The sequence below is a fragment of the Vicugna pacos genome, chromosome 19 (genome assembly GCF_048564905.1).
Source record: "Vicugna pacos chromosome 19, VicPac4, whole genome shotgun sequence".
In the NCBI taxonomy this organism is placed as follows: domain Eukaryota; kingdom Metazoa; phylum Chordata; class Mammalia; order Artiodactyla; family Camelidae; genus Vicugna; species Vicugna pacos.
In genome coordinates, this window is record NC_133005.1 from 26,391,597 (window position 1) to 26,410,568 (window position 18,972).

At 47.4% G+C, this 18,972-nt stretch overlaps 1 protein-coding gene across 1 annotated transcript in view; it reads right to left on the minus strand.

Annotated features, from left to right (window-relative positions):
• Positions 1 to 4,033: 4,033 nt before the first annotated feature.
• The window catches only part of UQCC1 (ubiquinol-cytochrome c reductase complex assembly factor 1), an 88,408-nt gene continuing 73,469 nt past the window's right edge, over positions 4,034 to 18,972 (minus strand). The window contains exons 8-10 of the mRNA XM_006202611.4: positions 14,785 to 14,862; positions 8,419 to 8,532; positions 4,034 to 5,531 (exon numbers count right to left, since the gene is read on the minus strand). Coding sequence (XP_006202673.2) covers positions 5,397 to 5,531; positions 8,419 to 8,532; positions 14,785 to 14,862 — 327 coding nt within the window. The 3' untranslated portion in view covers positions 4,034 to 5,396. The remainder of the gene's footprint in view (positions 5,532 to 8,418; positions 8,533 to 14,784; positions 14,863 to 18,972) is intronic.

Here is an 18,972-nt window from a genome sequence, read left to right on the forward strand (position 1 = left end):
TCCTAGAAACCCCCAGCCAGGATCTCCAGGACCTTTTCTTCCCTCAACAGAGGGATGGAGGCCCTTGACCTGGGCAGGATCTGGGCCCCGGGCTCAGCAGTTCAGGGCTCAAGGGAAGGCCCATGGACACCACAGAAAACTTGTGATGGGTGGTCAGCACCAGGGCAGGGGTGAGTGGGTAGAGGATCAGGGCCAGGGTCCTGAGGTCTGGCCTACCCCTCTGTAAGGCCAAACTCGTGAAGCGGGTGGGTGAGGCACAGTGGGCTGTGGTAGAAGGCTGGAAGTGGGCAGAACCAGAGCAACAAATAGAGGACTGCTCCCAAGCAGAGTTCAAACACTTTGGGGCTGTCGTGTTCTTGGCCCACACACCTGCCAGCTCCCCTTCCTTCCCCCAGCACCTCAATGGTTGATAAACTCTAGGTTCCCTGGGCAGCAAGACCAGTGAGCACGCTCCCTTCCCTCTCCACCCTCACCATCTGTCCTCCAGTCTCTGGTCTCAGGAAAGGGTTCCCTCCTCCCCTCCAAAGCCAGGCCCCTGTTCTCAAGACCAGGCTTCCACTTCCAGAGACATCTAACAATTCCTCACATTTGTGGGAAGTTTCCTATTCCATTTACTGCTTTCCATTTAATCAGACTTCTCCCCACCCCATGCGCATCATCAGTCTTTTCCTGTGCTGAAAACGTCTGCTCTCCTACCTCCTGCCTGATTTTTCTGTTTCTTCTCCTCTAGGCACCTCCAAGATACCACAGCTGCTGCCATACCCTGCTCAAGTCTTCTCCCTGGAATAAAGCCCTTGAACTTTACCCACTTACACCCTGGCCCCCGCAGCATGTGGCCTTAAGAGCCTCCTCCTCCAGGAAGCTCTCCTCTCCCCTGGTGATCTACTCCAGATTCCACCTCCTATGCTGGTTGCTGCTCTTCCTACCCCCGCCCCCCACCCAACCCCTGGTGAATGCTTTCCCCCACACCCACCTCAGTCCCTGGTCTACACTCCACATTTCATCTCTTGGACCGCATTCAGTTTCATGATTTCAAGTGTCCCTTCTATACCCAAGACAAGGCCAAAGTCCTTGGCCCCACAGTCCTAATCATCCCGAGGTCCAGTCCTGCCCTATGCCCTTGCCCTCCCTGGGCCATCTTTCACCAGACTGGCTCCCCATACAGATACAACCCAGGTGCACCAAAGGGGTGGGGCTTGGAGACATAAGACTGTTAAGCTCTGCTATGTAAGTGGTTTCTTGCGCCAGAAAGTGGTTTCTTCTCAGTGGACCTGTCTCCCTAGTGCATGATGGGGGCAATAATCCCTGCCTTATCTCATAGGATAACATAATTAACACTGGGGAAAAAACCACAATGCAAAGAGGACCCTTCTTTTCAAGCTCCCCACTTCTGTCAGACATCGCCATCTCCCAGCTCCCAGGAGAGCTCTGGACGGCTCTTGCTTCAGGCTCCACATTCACTGAGGCATCAAGTCCTGATGATTTTCTTCCCTGCAGTGTCTCTGGGGTTTGAACTTCCTCTGAATTCCTACAATCAGCCCCAGGCCCTCAAGCCTAGATGGCTAGAATCCCTTCCTGATGGCGCCCATTTGTCCTGCATACCGCTGGGTATCTTCACTCCCATCAGGTCACAGTCCTTACTAAGAATGCACCCTGGCCCCCACCAAATGCAGCGTTACCCAGGCTATGCCTAGTCGTGGCCCCACCTGGGTCTTGGCAACCTTTTTTTCCCTTAGCAACCAACTCGGCTCATCCACCTGAGTCTGAAGTTTCCTGCTCCATGCCGCAGATCCTCACTTCCGGTTTTGCCTTCTACCCACCTAAACCTTGCCCATCCTTTATGTCCCAACTTCCTTCAAGCTTTTCTGAACCTTGAACCTAAACCCTTGTTTGGACTTTTCCTGTTAGTGTGTGTAGGTGCCCACGGAAGCCCACGTGGCTGGAATACTGCTCTAGGCTTCCTTCTCCTTTGTAACGTAGCACAACCAACCCTTCCCCCATCTAGTACTCCTTTTCTAAGACTACAAGCATTGGACTTGGGTGTCAGAACCACCTGTATCTGCATGCAGGGTAAACTTGGGCCTCCCTGGGCCTCAGTCTCCCTCAGCAGTAACATGAGCTTAGAGATAATACTTACCTCATATAATTGTCACTGAGGATTAAATGAGATACTAAGTGAAAATGCCAAGCAGGGTCTTGCACAGAACAGAAACACAAAAAATAGTGGCTGAGCTGTGGCCTAGGCTTTAATCTCAACTTGACGTAAGGAAGCAATATGTATGATTTTTTAAAATTTTAGGCAAAACTGAAATCTTAAGGGTACCATTCACTATACTGTTCAGTGTTTCTCATTTAAAAACCCTGTATGTATATTCTTCTCTGAAGAGTAAGAAAAAATTTGCTTCTTCTTCTGATAAGTATAATACCATTCAGGTGACAAGGGGAACTACATAACCTCAAGCCTTTCCCATTTCTGCCTTTGGCTTCCCGAGAGCTCACGGCAAGGTTTTATACTCAATTGCAGATTTTCTCACTGACCTGCACGAGGCAGTGTGGGGTGGGGACAGAGCAAGGGCCCTGGGGCTGGAAGATGTGGGCAGGGGCACTCCTCCCCCTTCTTACCCTAGTAACCCTCCAGGCATCTCTGAGCCTCAGTCCCCTCTCTAGTGTATGGGTTAAGAATGAGGAGCACGATACAGATCGATCGTACAGACTGCTGTGAGGCAGCACACAGGTCAGCTCATACTTTGTAAATTGCCCAGAGTCCTGTGAATTTGGTTATTAGCAGCCTAGGTTTTCTAACATGATTATTCCCCATCTCTTCCCTTTCCATTCTTGCAGCTTATCTTTTAAATTGTGTTTTAATCATTTTGCAGTTTTACATCTGTGTTTCTTAATTTACTGTGATCTTTTCTAGAAGAGTACAAATACATTATTCCTAGAGAAAAATCTCCCTGAGGGCAAGAAACCGTGTCTTTCACTTGTTCTGCATAATAACAAGTTACAATACAAAATTTTAGCTATAAAAAAAAGTTGGTTTTTGTTCCTATGAGAATTGTTCCTAATAATGAACTGTTAACATAAACTGAACTGTAGGACAGACAGACAGTCCAGAAAGGGGCTTTTTGTTAGGCTTGAATGGATAATGACTGATTTAGTCATGCAGGCCTTCATTTATCAAAGCATACACTGATGCCCACTATGGTCCAGATACTCTGCTGGAAACTGGAAAGATGAAGGTGACCAATCAAAACACCAGTGCCCACCCTGAAGGGGCGCACAGCGCCAGATGGAGGGCAGGCATGCGAAAAATGGTTCCACTGGAGGATACTGCCTGCGATGGGGAGGGGAGGGGAGTATTTGAGGGCAAGTGGGATTTCTTTAGTTAGCAGAGGGAGAGGATTCCAGGTAGAGAAAACACACAGAGTATCTTCTTCAGGTAACCCGACATGGTTCAGTTTGCTCAGAGAAGAAATGGGTTAGAGACTCACAAAAACAAGCAGGGGTCAAACTAAACTTTGCAGCCTCCGAGAAGCCTGGATTTTATCTTGAAGGGGAGGGAGGTTCTGTAGTCAGTAAAAGATGCCTTTGGCCAGGAAGCAAGGGCTTCAGGACATCACAGACATAACAGATTGATCTGGCTCTTTGAAACGTGGCTCCGTATTACAAGCTACAGTGTTTGATGATTACTCATCTTATGGAGACACGACTTAGCTCTGCAGGTGGGGACCATCTGCTGCTGGAGGTATTCATATAGGGCCCACATGAACACAGGCCAACTGGGATGCTGAGAAGGGGAGTCAAGTTCTGGACCAGGGCTGGACTGACCACTAAAGCTCCTTCCAAATCTGAGATTCCATGGTTCTAAAGCAAGCCCGGTAGCTGAACTGGTGCTGCGGCTGGGATCTGTGGCTGGGGAGCTGCCCTGGGCAGCAAATGGGTTAAGGCTCAAATAACTTTTATATATAAATTAATGTGTAGAGTTGGGAGCCAAAATCTGTTCCATTAATTTTTCCATCCATTCCAGCAGCAGTTAGGTACACACAGTAAAGTTTATTTTGGTGCATGGTATACTTCACTCCATTAAAAATAAATTAATCAGCAAATTCCTGCCTGGCTCAGCTCTGGTTTATGTAAATAGTGCCCAGCTGTAATGAGTTACAAGGTGTTATTATCTCACACACACAGAGGAGGCTTCACTCTTGAGCTCCGCGTGCAACAAAAGCATCTTAAATAAACTCAGAGAAGGCGGTTTGATTTGTAATGTTTTCACAGAAGTGGGATATACCTCACCCATATAGAGTTTCTTTATGACTCATTTTATAGCAAGTTAAATGAAGGAAGTTTGATGGGGGAGGGGCAATATGGTTCCCCGCCCCCCTTCTTCAATTTAAAGAAAACCCTCCAAGAGATGACCCATACTCAAGAGGAGGGGACCAAGGTGGCTCTGCAGCACATGCTCCAGAAGTTGGGAAGGGGGCAGAAGACTGGGGCTGGGTCCTTGGGTGGCAGAACTAAGCCTAGAAGAATGTTCTCTTCTCCCCAGTATCTCATGTAAGGGGGAGCCAAGAGGAAAGACAGCATGTTCCTCACCCAGTTCAATAGGGGGTGGGGAGCAGAGAAGGTGACAAAGGGACCTTTCTCTCGAGGCTTCTTTCCAAATGACTCAGGATGTGACAAGCCCCTTGGCCATCAGAGGCCTCCTGGGTCCCAGAGGACGGGCCCTGGCAGGCTGTGCCTTGGCCAGAACAGTGACGTCTCCATGAACTGTAGGTAAAAGCAGCAGCAGAGACCCTCCTGACCCTCTCCCTTCCCTGCTCTAACCCAGTTGGGCTGTGCTCCTTAGCTCACGGCATTCACCATCTCAGATAAGTTTCTAAAAGACCCGGGAATAAAGGAAAGCCATGGTAAAGCTAAGTCTCTGTTTCTTTTAATGGCCAACTCAATCCCATGGCTCAAAGCTGGCGGACAAAGCGTGGTTACCCATCCTGATAGCAGCATTACAAACTGCTCCTAGGCCACAGTGGGCCCTTGGGGAGGGTGTCTCCTTTCTAACCTACCCCCATTTCCTTCTGTGGCCTTTGGGGAAAACTGTCAATCAATCACATGGTTCCTGGAGGGGACTTGGGCAGTGTGTGCTGGGCAGCTCCGGTTCAGGGCTTTTCTTGAGGGAGAGGACACCTCAGAAGGGCAAAGGATTCTCCCAGCACTGTACCCACCAGATCAGACTCCTGGGCACACTAAGAGGAAAATCAATACAGATGGGGCCAGGTATTTGACAGATGCTGTTCAAGGTGAGTTCAGGCCACTTCCTGCAGGGTTCTGGGCCAAAAAAGCACCTCTTTCCTGGCGGTTCCTCAAAGCCAGCTGGCCAGCTGTTCGGAGGGACCAGCCCATCAAAGACCCTCGTCATTATAAGTCGGGGAATGGGGCTTCAGGATGCTCTGAGGATTCTTCTCCACTAGAGGGCGCCAGCTCACCTCCCCTGTCAGCAGCAGATCCTCGCCGTTCATGGAGTCCAGGTACTGTATCTGCAACCAGAACAGGAAACAGAGGAAAGGGACAAGGACAGGACAGCTATGAGGTGGCATAAGGAATCAGCCTCTCAAAGGGGAGAATGGGGAGAGGGCATGAGGGGCTTCTGACCATCCCAGCTCCCAAGCTGGGGGAGGGGGGTCTCTAACCTCCCGGATTATTTCACTTAAGAGGGTCTGAAGAAATTAGTCCCTGGGGAAGCTTTCCCAGGCTTCAGGGAAATTCCCCACCATGCTTCTGAATGAACAGACACTCAAGCCCTGAACTTCTGGACAGCAAGAACTTTCCAGGGAGGATGTATGGCAGGAGACACGTCTTGGGGTATCTGTGTGTGATTATTCATTCAGGGTAGCAGTGTTACCCAAGGTGAGCCAATTCCCTTCTCTAAGATTTAAGTGCCTTTGTCTGAGAAAGGGAATAGTAATGGTAACATGTACCCCACAGGACTTAAGTAGACTGCCAGTAACTGGACCTTTCTAAGAAAACCATGTATGCCTCTACCATCCTCTAGTGAGTCAACCTCCCAGTTAGTGGGCCCAAGCTTGACCCCTCTAGGATGGCTGGGGGAGTTCATCCCCCTGAACAATGCAGAGAGGGAACACCTGCAACGGAGGACAGAGCAGCTGCAGGGAGGTGAGGTCAGGCAGTTTTGCAAGAGGAAGGCAATCTAATGAGTGGCCATGTCTTAGGCGATAAAGGCCACCTCTGGGAGGATTCCCAAGCTCCTTCTAGTAAGGAGAGCAACAGAATGAGAAATGCTTTCAACTGAATAGGCAAAATCTAGGGTAAGAGCTGGATCAGAGCAGCAGTCAGCAATGGATTCACCAAGGTGAGGCTCCGTTTTGGGGTGAGAAGGCAACTGGGGGAAAGGGAAGGTGGCAGGAGGCCTCAAAAGAGGCCCTGGATTGATTCCCTCTTCCTAGAATGCCTTCATTCCTGCTGCTTCATTTTAGGCTGCTGACCCTCGAACTCATCCCCAGTCTCTCACATAGTCTTCTCACCTCAGGTCTAGATTTCCACATGCCCTGCTGTCTCCCAGTACAAGGAGATCAACTCACCCATTATCTTCCCTAAAAGCCATGCCTCTTTCCAATTACTGCATTTCTGTCCCTAATGCCACAACTTTGCCCATCTCCTGCATTGCAAATCTGAACACAATCTGATTTGATCTCGGGCCATCTACCAGACCAATTAGCATCATGGCACAGGACTAGGGTCCTGGTCTTCCCTGACCCACTGGGTCAGACATCGTCCCTCCTCCCTTTAGCCTTCCACCGCACTTTGTTCCCTCCTGCATCACAGACTGACTTATTCCAGGCTCAGCCTTGTGCCTGACTGGCTTCCTTGCTAAATTATGAGCTGGATCCTTGAGGGCAGGACTGGGTCTTACTAATTTCTGCTTTCTCACCAGAGTGGCTGGCACAGTAGGTGCTCAAAAGGTTTGCTGAAAGACTGCTCACTGCTTCCCTGAGAGCCCCATCACTGTTTTCCTACTGCCTGCCTCTCACTGTAACAATACAGGACGTCTTACAGGGGTACTGGTTTGGGAGCCCCATCCTTCAGGGCCCTCGGAGAGGTCCCAGCTGTGCCCCTGTCGTGGCCCCTGGCACAAGCCCACCACAGCAGATGGAAAAGTCGGGCTGGTCTTTCAGAAAACATAGCATTTGCTTTGCCAATTGCTACTCCTGTCTGAGGGCGAGTCCAGTCAACAGTGTGAGTCTCAGAATTCTCTGTGGGTGGGGTCCTCTGGCCACAGTGCCTTCTTCCCGGCTCTGGCAGATTTGAAGAATGGCCAAACAGAAGTCCTGGCTTCTGGGGTTCTCTACCTTCTGGGTCTGAAAAGCCCCAGTATGTGGTTTTTCCAGTAATCAACAAGCTGGGCTTGCTGGCCTGTCTTCTTCTCAGAGCCGGAGCCTGGCCTTCCTTTTCCTGGCTTCTGGAGGCTTGAAGGCCGTGGACACAGGTGAATAAGAGAATAACTGTGAGGTGAGGCCCCTTCAGCCCCAGGGGCCAGGCCCAGGACGCAGAGATGTGACTCATGGGACAGCCTGAACTGGTGAGCTGTCTGGAGCAGCTGAGACCTTGAGTGGCGGCATGAATCACCCAGCTTGGGGTTCTAGGCCAGCTGTGCAGACTGACTCACTGGGAGACCCTGGAAAAGCCTAAATGTGTCCCTTCTCTGCCACTCAGCTCCCTCATCCATTAAGTATGGATTTTCCATCAATACAGCATGGAGGGGCGGAGAGAACAGTAGAGAATTCTCCATGGGCTTGTGGAAAACTGCAGTTAAGCAGTCTTCACTCTGGAGATTTCTCTTAGAAGCTTTGATGTCAGGGAGCCCTGGGCAGCCAGAGGCGTGACGAATGAAGCAGGGGGATCCCGCTTGACCACAGATAGCACCTAGTGGGAAGGGGCTTACGGAATATTATGGAATGTCGCTTGGAGCCCAACTCTGTTGGCAACCAGGAGCAGGAAACATGAGCCGTGAGGCTCAGAGAGAGTAAATACTGGGGCTACAGGGATGGCTGCACTGTACCCCATGCCTCTACCTTACAGGACTCTGTACACCCAGGACCTAGCACTGGGCACACAGTAGGCAATCAAACATGTAGCGAATGAATAACTCCAGGTTTATGAAAGCAGGAGACTACTTGGTGCCCTTCATTCCTCTAGTCCCACTCCCCGACCCCTGGCCTGCTCGTGACTGGATCCACAGAAGGTGCTCCTCATGGGTGCCTGCTGCTCACAAGATTTGGCCAGAATTCCCTCAGACTGAACACTGGGAACTCAGCCTCTCATGACCCTCTGCAAGTCCAGCATCCACAGACCTCAGGAAGGACTTGCTTTCCAGGAGACTCTGGAGGGGATGGAGGGACTGCTCACCTGTTTCCTCACATATTCCACCAACAATTCAAGTTGCCGAGGGTCTTCACATTTCTGGTTGAAGAAGGTTCTCCAGAGGGCAGCAGCCAGCCCACGATCATCTGAAAGGATCCCCTGGAACACACAGCACAACTGGTCTTCTGGGGAGCACAGCAGAGCCGTGATACAAAGCTGGGGGTACTACAAACCTGCTAGCAGGCACAGAATCAGCTCAGAAGGACCTTACAAATTCCAGGAGAAAGAAATGGGCAGCTACTTGGTAGAGCGGGAAGCATCTTCAGAGAGCATCTGGTCCAATCCCTTTATTTCATACAGAGAAAGAACGTGGAACCCGGAGGGTCCAAGTGACTGGCTAATGAGATTGATGCCGAGATGGGGCTCACGTCTAACTGACCCTCCTAGGCCACAATTCCCTCTACCGCACTGCCCAGGCCCAGGCAATGCTTGAGACGCCAAGAAGAGAAAGGAGAGGGGCATTGCTTCCACTGCTGTCCACAAGGAGTGGGCTTGGAGCACTGTGAGTATGTATTTTTTCTGAGGATGAGAGGCGAGTGTGGGTTGTGCCTTCTCTCCTGGTCCAAGGACACACAATTGCAAGGAAGCTTGTTCTTTGGGGAAGGAGCCAGGCACCTTGGCCTCATTGTCATCCAGCTCGCGGCTGGCTATGGCTGGCCCAGCCTCTCCCTGAGCAGAGGAACAGGCTGTTTAGCGGGATTGCCATGGGCCACAGAGGGAGCATTCGGAGCCTGTGTATGTGCCTAATGTCATCTGTCCTGACACAGAGGGGACAGAGCTCTGCCGGGAAGCCTGAACATCACAGAGGCCTGGGTCATGGACTAGGGCCACTTTCTAGCTTGGAGCTCTAAGGAGGGAAAAAGGAGGGTCCTGCTTCCTGGGCAAGGGTGACTGATGGGAAAGGCCCTGAGAAGTTGCTCTGTCCAGGTGCCAAGGTAGTGTGTGGAACCAGACAAAGTGCTGACTGAGGCCTGGAAGTCACTAAGAAGGCCAAGTCAAGTCCTAGCCCTGCCAGTACCAAGCTCGGAGATGGTAGGCAATTTACTAAACCTGAGTCTCAACCTTCTCATCTGTTAAATAGACATTAAAATGCCTGCCCAACTTACAACATCTTTTCATTATAAAAGATAACATAAAGGTGTTTTATTAAGTGTAATATGTCAGGTACAAAGATTAGGAGCTGGCTTTGGCATGAAGCTGTGAATACAGTTGAAACAACAGTGGTATCTGGGGATCAGACCACCTGAGCTCAAATGGCAGCTCTGACACTTGATAGCTGTGTGGCCTTTGGAAAGCCACCAGCCCTTCCTGAGCCTCAGTTTCTCATAACCTGAACAAATTTAATAATACCTATCCCACAGAGCTGTTGTGAGAATGCAGAGATGATGGCCACGGAAGGCTCTGTGCATGGTAAACCATTACAAAGAGATCCACAATCACTGATTCGGTGTCACGTTGTGGGCTGGCCTCCAGGGCACTGCAGTACATGAGGTCTCGCTTTAGGCCTGCTGCCAGGAAGGGCCATGTCCAGTACGAGGTAGTGACAGTTCATTGGAAAAACATCCCACCTGTCCCAAATGGCCCCGGCTAAACACCCCTGCCATTCCACAGCTTAAGAGACTGTCCTGGCACAATGGCTGAGTCAGGAAAACCAGCTTCTTCCGGCAGATGGGGCCAGGAGCCAAGGACAAGCTCAGGCACATCACCGTTCTCCAAGCTATTTGCTAACACAACAGCCTGCCTGTGTCTGAAGTGCCCCGGGCACATGCCACAGTGGTGCTGGCAGCGACTCACATGTGCTACACGAGAAGGAACAGGAGTGGAAGCGAGTGTTATGAGGACTTAGAAAATGAGCCCAGAGGACAGCACAGCAGAAGCCCTGGGAGCCATGGCCTGCTGCAAACTGGCAGCCACGGCGATGGGGGAAAGAGATGTCTGGGAGGGGGCAAATCCATAATCAGTCAGAAGGAAAAGGATGACTCAGGACTCAGATTAACAATGGTAGCAATCAGACTGTTCCAGGCTGTCAGAGTTCCTTCACACACCTGTCTCCTGTGAGTACGTATGCCAGGAAGAACAGATATTATTACCCTCATTTGAAAGCTAAGTACACTGAGGCTTAGAACTTATCTAGCTAATTGGTGGTCGATCTGGAGCCAGAATGAGCTGGTGAGGTCAAGGGATGGTGCCTGACTAGCTCCAGTTAGATGCATACCTGGCACAGAGGGGTAGTGCAATAAAAAAATGATTGAATAAATCAATGAACCCAACTTCAGCCTTCTCTCACCATACTGCTAGTAAGGCAGTGAAAATGAATGGAAAGAAGCAGGAAAGAAAAAAGGGTGCCCAGGAGCCAAAAATTAGTCTGCATAGCAATCTTCCCACAATCTACTAGGATGCCTACTTGTTTTCCCACATGATACAAAAAGAAAAGCATCCTTCAGGAAATTAAGACACATAGGTCTAGAGGAACTGAGAGGAGTCAATGGGACTGTCCTGGCCCCAGAGGACCCTGGTTACAGTTAAGGTAAGGGTTTAAAGTGATAAGAGTCTCACTCAGTGAAGACTGATTTGATACCACTGCGTGCTTATTAGCATGATGCTAGGAACACAAAATCATAGCAATATGGTCACGGCTCACAGGCAGCTTGCAATCCAGTTGAAGGGATAAAGCTAGTGCACCAAACAGCAGCACAGAATTAAATCTTGGAGAATGAACAAACGTTAATCTATACAGCGAGACTCTGAGGAATAGTCAGTACATGGCTGGCCCCTTGTTCTTCAGTCTTAGCGTCTATGACACCTCCTCAGAGACCTTCCCAGTCCACACTCAGAACAACCCCCCTCCCATTCTCTATCACTGCATCCTATTTGTAATTAGATATTTATTTTCTTCTTTACTTATTTACTGCCCATTTCCCCATTAAAAGATAAACTCTTGGGGTTGGGGGGTCTAGCTCAGTGGCAGAGTGCATGCTGGGCATGCACAAGGTCCTGGGTTCAATCCCCAGTGCCTCCATTAAGGGAAAAATTAAATTTTTTTTAATTTTTAAAAAGATAAGCTCTACTGTGAAAGAATCAGACCATGTTTGTTTTATTCACCAATACATCCAAAGTACATCGCACATGGTAGACACTTAAATACCTGTTAAGTGGGTGGATAGATGTTGAAATTCAGAGAAAAACACAGACCTACAGGGGTCAGGGAAAGCTTTGTGGAGAAGGGTGACTTGAAAATGGAGAATATTTGGAGAGCAACAGGACACTCTAAGCAAGAGAGAATAATGTTAGTTCACTAAATATTTGCAGAGAGGCCTACGAAGTGCCAGACCCAGAACTGGGCCCTCAGGTGCAGGGCTTACAGACTCAGCTACCTACTGCCCCCCATACCTGGTTGTCCAGGACAGCCTCCATCAGTCACAGCATATCTGGGGGACAGCGAGGCAAATGACCTTACTCAGAAAGAAGGCTACACACTGCAGGGCAATGGGAGATAAAGATGGATAAGACATGTCACAAATGGGGACAGTTCATAGAAGGCCTGGACATTCCATGGAGGAATCAGGATCTACTGTGGTAGAAAACCAGGAAGGTTCCAAAAGTGTTCAGGGTTGGGGCACAATCCAAGCAAGATTCCAGAAAGAGGCTGCTGTGAGAACTTCCCTGTGATGATGGCAGTGTCCCGTAGCTGCACTGTCCCATACAAATGCTTCTAGCCTCTCGCAGTCACTGAGCATCTGATTTGTAACCAGAGTGACTGAAGAACTGAATTTTCAATTTTATTTAACGAATTTAAATCAAAATAGCCACATGTGGCGAGTACTGGAAAGCACAGTGCTAGAACCCTGTGACTCCCGGTGTGGTCTGCAGAATGGCTGCACCACATCACCTGCAGCTGTTGGTAATGCAGAATCGCAGACCTACTGGGGCAGAATCTGAATTTTACCTCGGTCTCCAGATGATCTGCACGCACATTAAAATCTAAGAAAAACTGTTCTAGAATTGCACATTAAAATTACTTGGAGACGATTACAACTACAAATGCCCACCTACACCAGTTAAATAAGAATTTGGGGGGATACAGCCCAAATAATGGTATCTCTAAAGTGTCCTGGATAATTTCCCAAACTTTCCCACTCTGAAAATTCACCTGGGGTGCTTGCTGAAACACCAGGCCCCACTCCTGTTGAACTGGAATCTTCAGTGCAATGCTCAGGAATTAGGTTTAAAGAGCACCCCAGATGACTCTTGTAATCAGGCATGTTTGTAAGATAGCTCTGCCAAAATGGACTGGGATTAGGGGACAGAAGAGTTTAGAATATCTTTATTAAATTTTTAAGAAGTGAAAGGAAGGCCTCTCTCGCTCCCTTGTCTTTGGAGATGGCCCGCAATCTGTCTATGGAGTGTTTATCTATTTCTACTTTTACCTGAGCACTCCACCCCTACACCTCATGGACTTTCTCTCACCTTCTGAAAAAGCCTACACTCTGTGTAGTACGTATATCTCTCTAAATAAATCTACCTTTACTCAAAAAAAAAAGTGAAAGGAATCAACTGAGCTGTCTGCAATAAAGACCACAAACAAATGCTAATAGAAAGAAAATTATATTTCTTCAATTCTAGGCTTCATTCTTTTATACACTATAAGCTTTTGGAAATCAGAATGCAACTAATTTAATAACTGATGCATAGATTTAGGCAGTGCTTCTCAATTCCCACCCCACTCCCTCAAAGTTCATATTAAATTAATGATGTATGTAGTATGCAATCTTAATCACTCTCTTATAATTGAGGGTAGTTAGTGACTGGGGAAAAAATCAAGAAACCTCAATTTTAACTAGTCCTTTGAGTCTAAGCAAGTTATTTAACTTAATTTTTTTTTATAAGCTCATGTCCTGGCTTTAATTATTATCTTCAGGCTGATAACATTTCCTCCAGCCTGAACTCTACTTTCTTACTTTCATCCTTTATGCATTTCCTCCCTTCCTCACTCTTCACCTACCATGTGCCAAACATCATGCTAGGCAATAGAAATACAAACACAGTAGACACTGCCACCACCCAGGAGAAATCCTCACCCAGCCAGGGTGACAGTTAATGCTGATGTAGCAAGCGCTGTGGAGTCCAGGAAGGGCAGGAGAAGGTGAGCCTGGGGAAGTTCTGGGCCTGTTTCCTGGAAGGGGTGATGCTCGCATTAAATCGGAGGGTAACCACAAAATGGGCATAAAAGCATGTGATTCATTAAAGAGATGAGGTACAATGAATCCTGGTGGTGTGCATACAAGTGTTCATTACACCATTCTAGTTTTCCTATGTGTTTGAAATTTCCATAACAACAGTTCAGGGGAAAAGGATGAGAAAGATGCTACAACATGGATGAATCTTGAAGACATAATTCTAAGTGAAATAAGCCTATCAGAAAAGAACAAAAACTGTGTGACTCCACTTGTATGAGGTACTTGGTGTAGCCAAAACCACAGAGATAGAAAGCAGAATAGTGGTTACCAGGGACCAGAGGGGAGGGGAGAATGGGAGAATACTGTTCAATGGGTACAGAGTTTCAATTTGGGAAGACGGAAAAATTTCTGGATATGGATGGTGGAGACGGCTGCTTAACAATATGAATGTACCTAATGCCACTAAAATGTACACTTTAAAATTCTATGTTACGTAAATTTTACAATGAAAAAGTGAGATAGATTTAAAAGGATACCTGAGGTATGTTGTTCAGAGAAAAAAGCAAGTTGCAGAATAGTGTATGTAGTGTAATTCCCATTTGCATAAAGAAAATAAATATACAGGTGCTTGTGCATGCACAGGCAACATGTATAAGGACATCCAATAAACTATTAACAAAGTTTTCTTCTTGGGCAAAGAGCTGGGCAGGAGAGGAACAGGGCCTTCTCTTTTCTACTTCAACCATTTACGTTCAGTTCGATGAGTTTTTAAAATAAGTATGGACTGTTTTCATATTTAAGGCCAGAAAAAGTATGTGATTTGTCTGGCAGACCATGCTGTTGATATGTGCATGTCTCCCTCTCTCCGGAGGCATCGGGGCTGACAGAGTGACTGATTTGCCTTTGTCCCTCCATCCAGCCCCCACAGGCACTCACTAAATGCTGACTAGTCCAATAATTTGACCACATTATACAGTACTCTCTTTCTCAAGTACCAGGCAAACTGCTGGGCACAATCGTTCCAGTTGCCAAGTCAATGAAGATGAGGGAATGAACACTAAGCCTTAATGGCGGTTGATGACGATGGCCCCTGCAGCTTTTCTCCGAGGCTCTCATCCAAAGCCTCTGTTGAGGGAGGCCACCGTTCTGCCCAAGGCTTGGTAAACAATCTTACCTCATCATATCCCAAGATTGCTGCATAGAAATTATTTGTCATAAGCATTATGTTCTTCTTCAGGATATAGGGATTAACCTACAGAAACGAAATAGCAAAAACAAAAGTATTAAAGCAAGGAAAAAGCCCCAAAAGTATAATTTTTGGTTCTTAACTGTCACAGACTCTTAGCAGAATAGAGGGAGAGGGCCCCTAACAGGTCAAACTGCCAGTCCATCCTCATTTCCCTGATCTGTCAGGATTCTCTCCAATATGACAGCTTCTTTTAGGTTTTGATCCAAAGTTATACAAAACAGTAACTCAGTCTTATGAACTGAGCCCCAACCACATCAGGCTTTATGCTAGATCCTATGAACACAAAGTAGAAGAAACGGTCTCCTGACTGCAGGAGCACAGTCTAGCAAAAACAGACACGTGAAAAATAATCACACTGCAATGTGTTGCCTCAAATTCTATCGTAAAAGTGGTGAGTGATAAATGAACTTCAGTACAAATGATCTCCACTTGGGGAGCGGGGGAAGAGTTCTCTAGGACGTCATGTTTAAGTGAAACTCGGAGGAGGAGCCTGAAAAGAGAGAGATGGGGGAGGAAAGAGGACATTCTAGACAGAAGGAATAAGTTGTTCAAAGGTGCAGCGGCAGGAAAGAAAATGCCTGAGAAGTGCAAGGAAGAGTGAATGGGCAGGAACACTGGAAAGGTAGGTTGGGACAAGGTTAGGAAAAGTCTTAAGGGCTACTCAAAGGAGCTTCTTGTAGTGAAAGGCAAAAGAAGGAAGTAGTCAGAGATGGGAAGAGGAGGAAGAGGAGAAGCTGTGAGTGAGATGATGAAGAGAAAGGAGGGCCCCTGAAGCTGTGGAGAGGAGGGGAGAATAAGATGGGCCAAAACAGTAAGACTGTTAATGCTAACTGACTGTTCTAGAAATGCAATGCCAACGAGACTGCTGAGGCTCTGGTAGAACTCTCAGGGAACAGTCAGGTGTGCCTTCAGAACCTAGAGTTCACAGACTCTCTTCAATAGGATAAAACTTTGACCTCCAGGAATATGCTTGAGGAAAAGGGCCCATGTTTCATCCCTCTCTGGGATCCCAGCAGAAAACCTGGTGTAATGTGTAATACATGGGACGGACTCGTTGACTATTTAAACTGCCAAGTTTTAGAAACAACCCAAAGTAATTTGGAACTTTATATGGAGAATAAGATTTGTGCTGTACAACCATGATCATTGCCCACCATTATCTCCTCCATCTACTGAGCACCTGTTATGGGCCAGGTGCGTTACAGTCATCATTTCCTCTGTCATCAGAACTCAGAGAGGTAGATATGCTATAGTCACGTTTCTCTAGACACAGAGAACTGAGACTCAGATAGGTGAGGATAGGTGAAGTGATTTGCCCTAGATCTCAGCAGATCAGTGATAAAGCTGAGATTAGCATCCAGGCCAGTCTGAATCCACAGTGCACGCACCCGACATTCCATCAGGTTTCTGCCTCCAGGACAATTTTACTTTGGATCATAAATCAAATACTGAATGATTTCATCCTGTGGTTCAAAACTGGTCTCTGAAGAAGAGCAGAAAGGAGTAGTGAAAGGATCTGGATCTAGTCATAAAACCTGAGTTCAAGTCATAATTCTGCTGTATACACAGGACGTAATCTTGGGCAAGTCAAGTAACCTTTCTATGTCTGTCCTTGTCTTTAACGTGCCCTACAAAGAGGGCTGGCTTGAAGAGCAAATGAATTAGCATGTGTTCTACTCATTCATTCATTCATTTGCTCATTCTACAATGTATGCTAAAAGCCGTGGTAAGCTGCAAAGTGCTCTGCAAATGTAAGGAGTTACGAGTCATCCCTTCTGGTTTGTTTATATAAAGCTAAAACTAGCTCCAATACTTTATAGTCATGGACAATTTTCAAAAGGGAATAGAGAATTGTGAAGCTCAAGACTGGAAAATGTTGAGATTGGATGCAGCTGGTTGTGCAACCCATGATTTTTCCCACCACAACTTCACCTCAGGCCAAAATACCCATCCATCCTTTGTGTTCCCAGAGCTCTCTGTCCACACTTCTGGGGGCACAACGCAGTTTAGGGTTGCTTTTGCACCTGTCTCTCTCACTAGCTGGTGAGCTGCTCAAAGGTCATAAGGAACGCTGTCTGACTAATCTCGGCACCCCCAAGGGCCTGGCAGAACAGGGTTTAAGACTGGAGTGCTGGTGGCTGAATCCTCACAAGGGCCACACATAGTGTGTTCTATCCAATACATCCTTTTGTTTGTTTCTCTTTTTTTTGCTGCTGAGTACCTTCCACGTTCCTGAAATTTCAGAACTGCCAAACTTCTTACTGCACTATCTTCCAGAATAGGTTCAGTTGTAAAGGAAGAGTCATGAAACAAGCCAGAACTAGAGGTGATTTCTTCTGTGACATGAGGCTGGGACTACAACCCAGATCCATTGACGCCCACTTGGGGGCTCTCTGCCCTCCCATATTAGTCGTTCTCCTAACTGTGTAAGAAGAACCAGAGCAATGAAAGGCTCTGACCCGTGTCAGAGATGTCAAGCACGAAGGCAGGAGCGTCTCTCAGAGGTAAACATTCACTGAACCTGCTCAGCAGAGCTGGTTTACGTGCTGCATCAAACCAGTAAGCTTTAGAGCTGGAAGGGCCCTCAGACATCACCGAGCTCATCCCTTTGAGGATATGGTGAACTGAGACCCAAAAGGGGGAAGGGACTTATTCCAGGTCACACATCAAGTCAGTGTTGGAGCCAGGACTAGAACCTGATTTCTGGATGAGTGCTTTCCCTACTTCACCATGTGCAGGGCATTTCCAGAGATCACCAACATATCAATCTGCAAACCTCAGTTCTTGCTCTCCAACAAGATTCATTTACATACAGACACATTTTCCTCTCAGGACGCACCTGCATTCCGGCTGGCTAGTGCCCAGGAAGAATGGAGAACAGGAGTAGAATTCCTTATGAGCCAGGAGCCTCTACCTCCTGGTCCTACATTCTAACTCCAGTGACCTGTAAGCTGCCTCCCCGCCTCACCTCTAACTGAGAAATGGCAAGGTGCCACAGCTAGGAATGGTTTTCAGATATCATCACCCAGGCTGGATTAGATCATGAAAAGGTCCCTTCCTGGAAAAGGGTGGAAGCTCCATCAGTGCAGACATATGATCTGCAGGCAACAGGTGAGGGTAAGTGAGAGCAGCTTCCTGAACTACGGGACTTGCCCGAAGGGCCCTTCTAGCCAGACCAGCAGCCAAGGGGAGTTGGATATTCCCTCTGGTGAACCTCTGTTGGGATTTTGCCCCCTCACTTAAGCTCTTGTTTGCTGGTGTGCAGGTTCTGTGTCCCCACTGCCAGATAATTCCATATGGAACACCCTGCCCGTGAATATACAGACAGACAAACCAGATGAGAAACTCTCCCCAGTTAGGTTGTTCTCTTATTAAACTGCTATCCTTTGAATAATGCTTTGCTTTTTATAAAAACCCATACATATAGCACCACCACAAGGAAAAAGTTCCTTTTATATCAGTTACTCATATTTTCCCATTTATTTAAGCTATTAAAATTCATGCAGAATTTTATAAGCCATCAGGATTTGGTGACTGGTATTACTGAATGTTTAATAATAAACTAAACAGAAGAAATCAGAGGGTTAAATGATGACTGCAATTCCTGTAATGACTTAATTAAATTTTTATTGAGTACATAAACTATGATGTCATTTCTAGCCAACCATGGGTCTGCTTTCCTAGCATGTCACAGGGCGGGAGCACTCAACAGGAGGCTAGGCTAAATGAGCAGCAAGTCTCAGCTGAGATGGGGAGGGGAGCAAGGCTCATGTAACACACTCAATAAATTATCCGTTCATTTTTAAACAAAGTCCATGAGTTATAATATATTTGCCATGCACTTTTTATGACATAATAAAAATGTTACCTTAAGGATTACTTAACACATACTACAAATGTTATAGCAGAGGCAGGCACAAGGGGCAAAGAAAACAAACATGAACAGGCCAGGGACGGGTCCTGGAGTTTACGTCCCAGGGGAACAGCACAGTATATTAAAAAGGGAATGCAGAAATGGTGCAGGCTGGGGCCAGGGGGATGCAAGAGTTCAGGGTTACTAATCAGCAGATTAATGAATGAGACAACCGACAGGGAACACAAGTAAAGCAATAA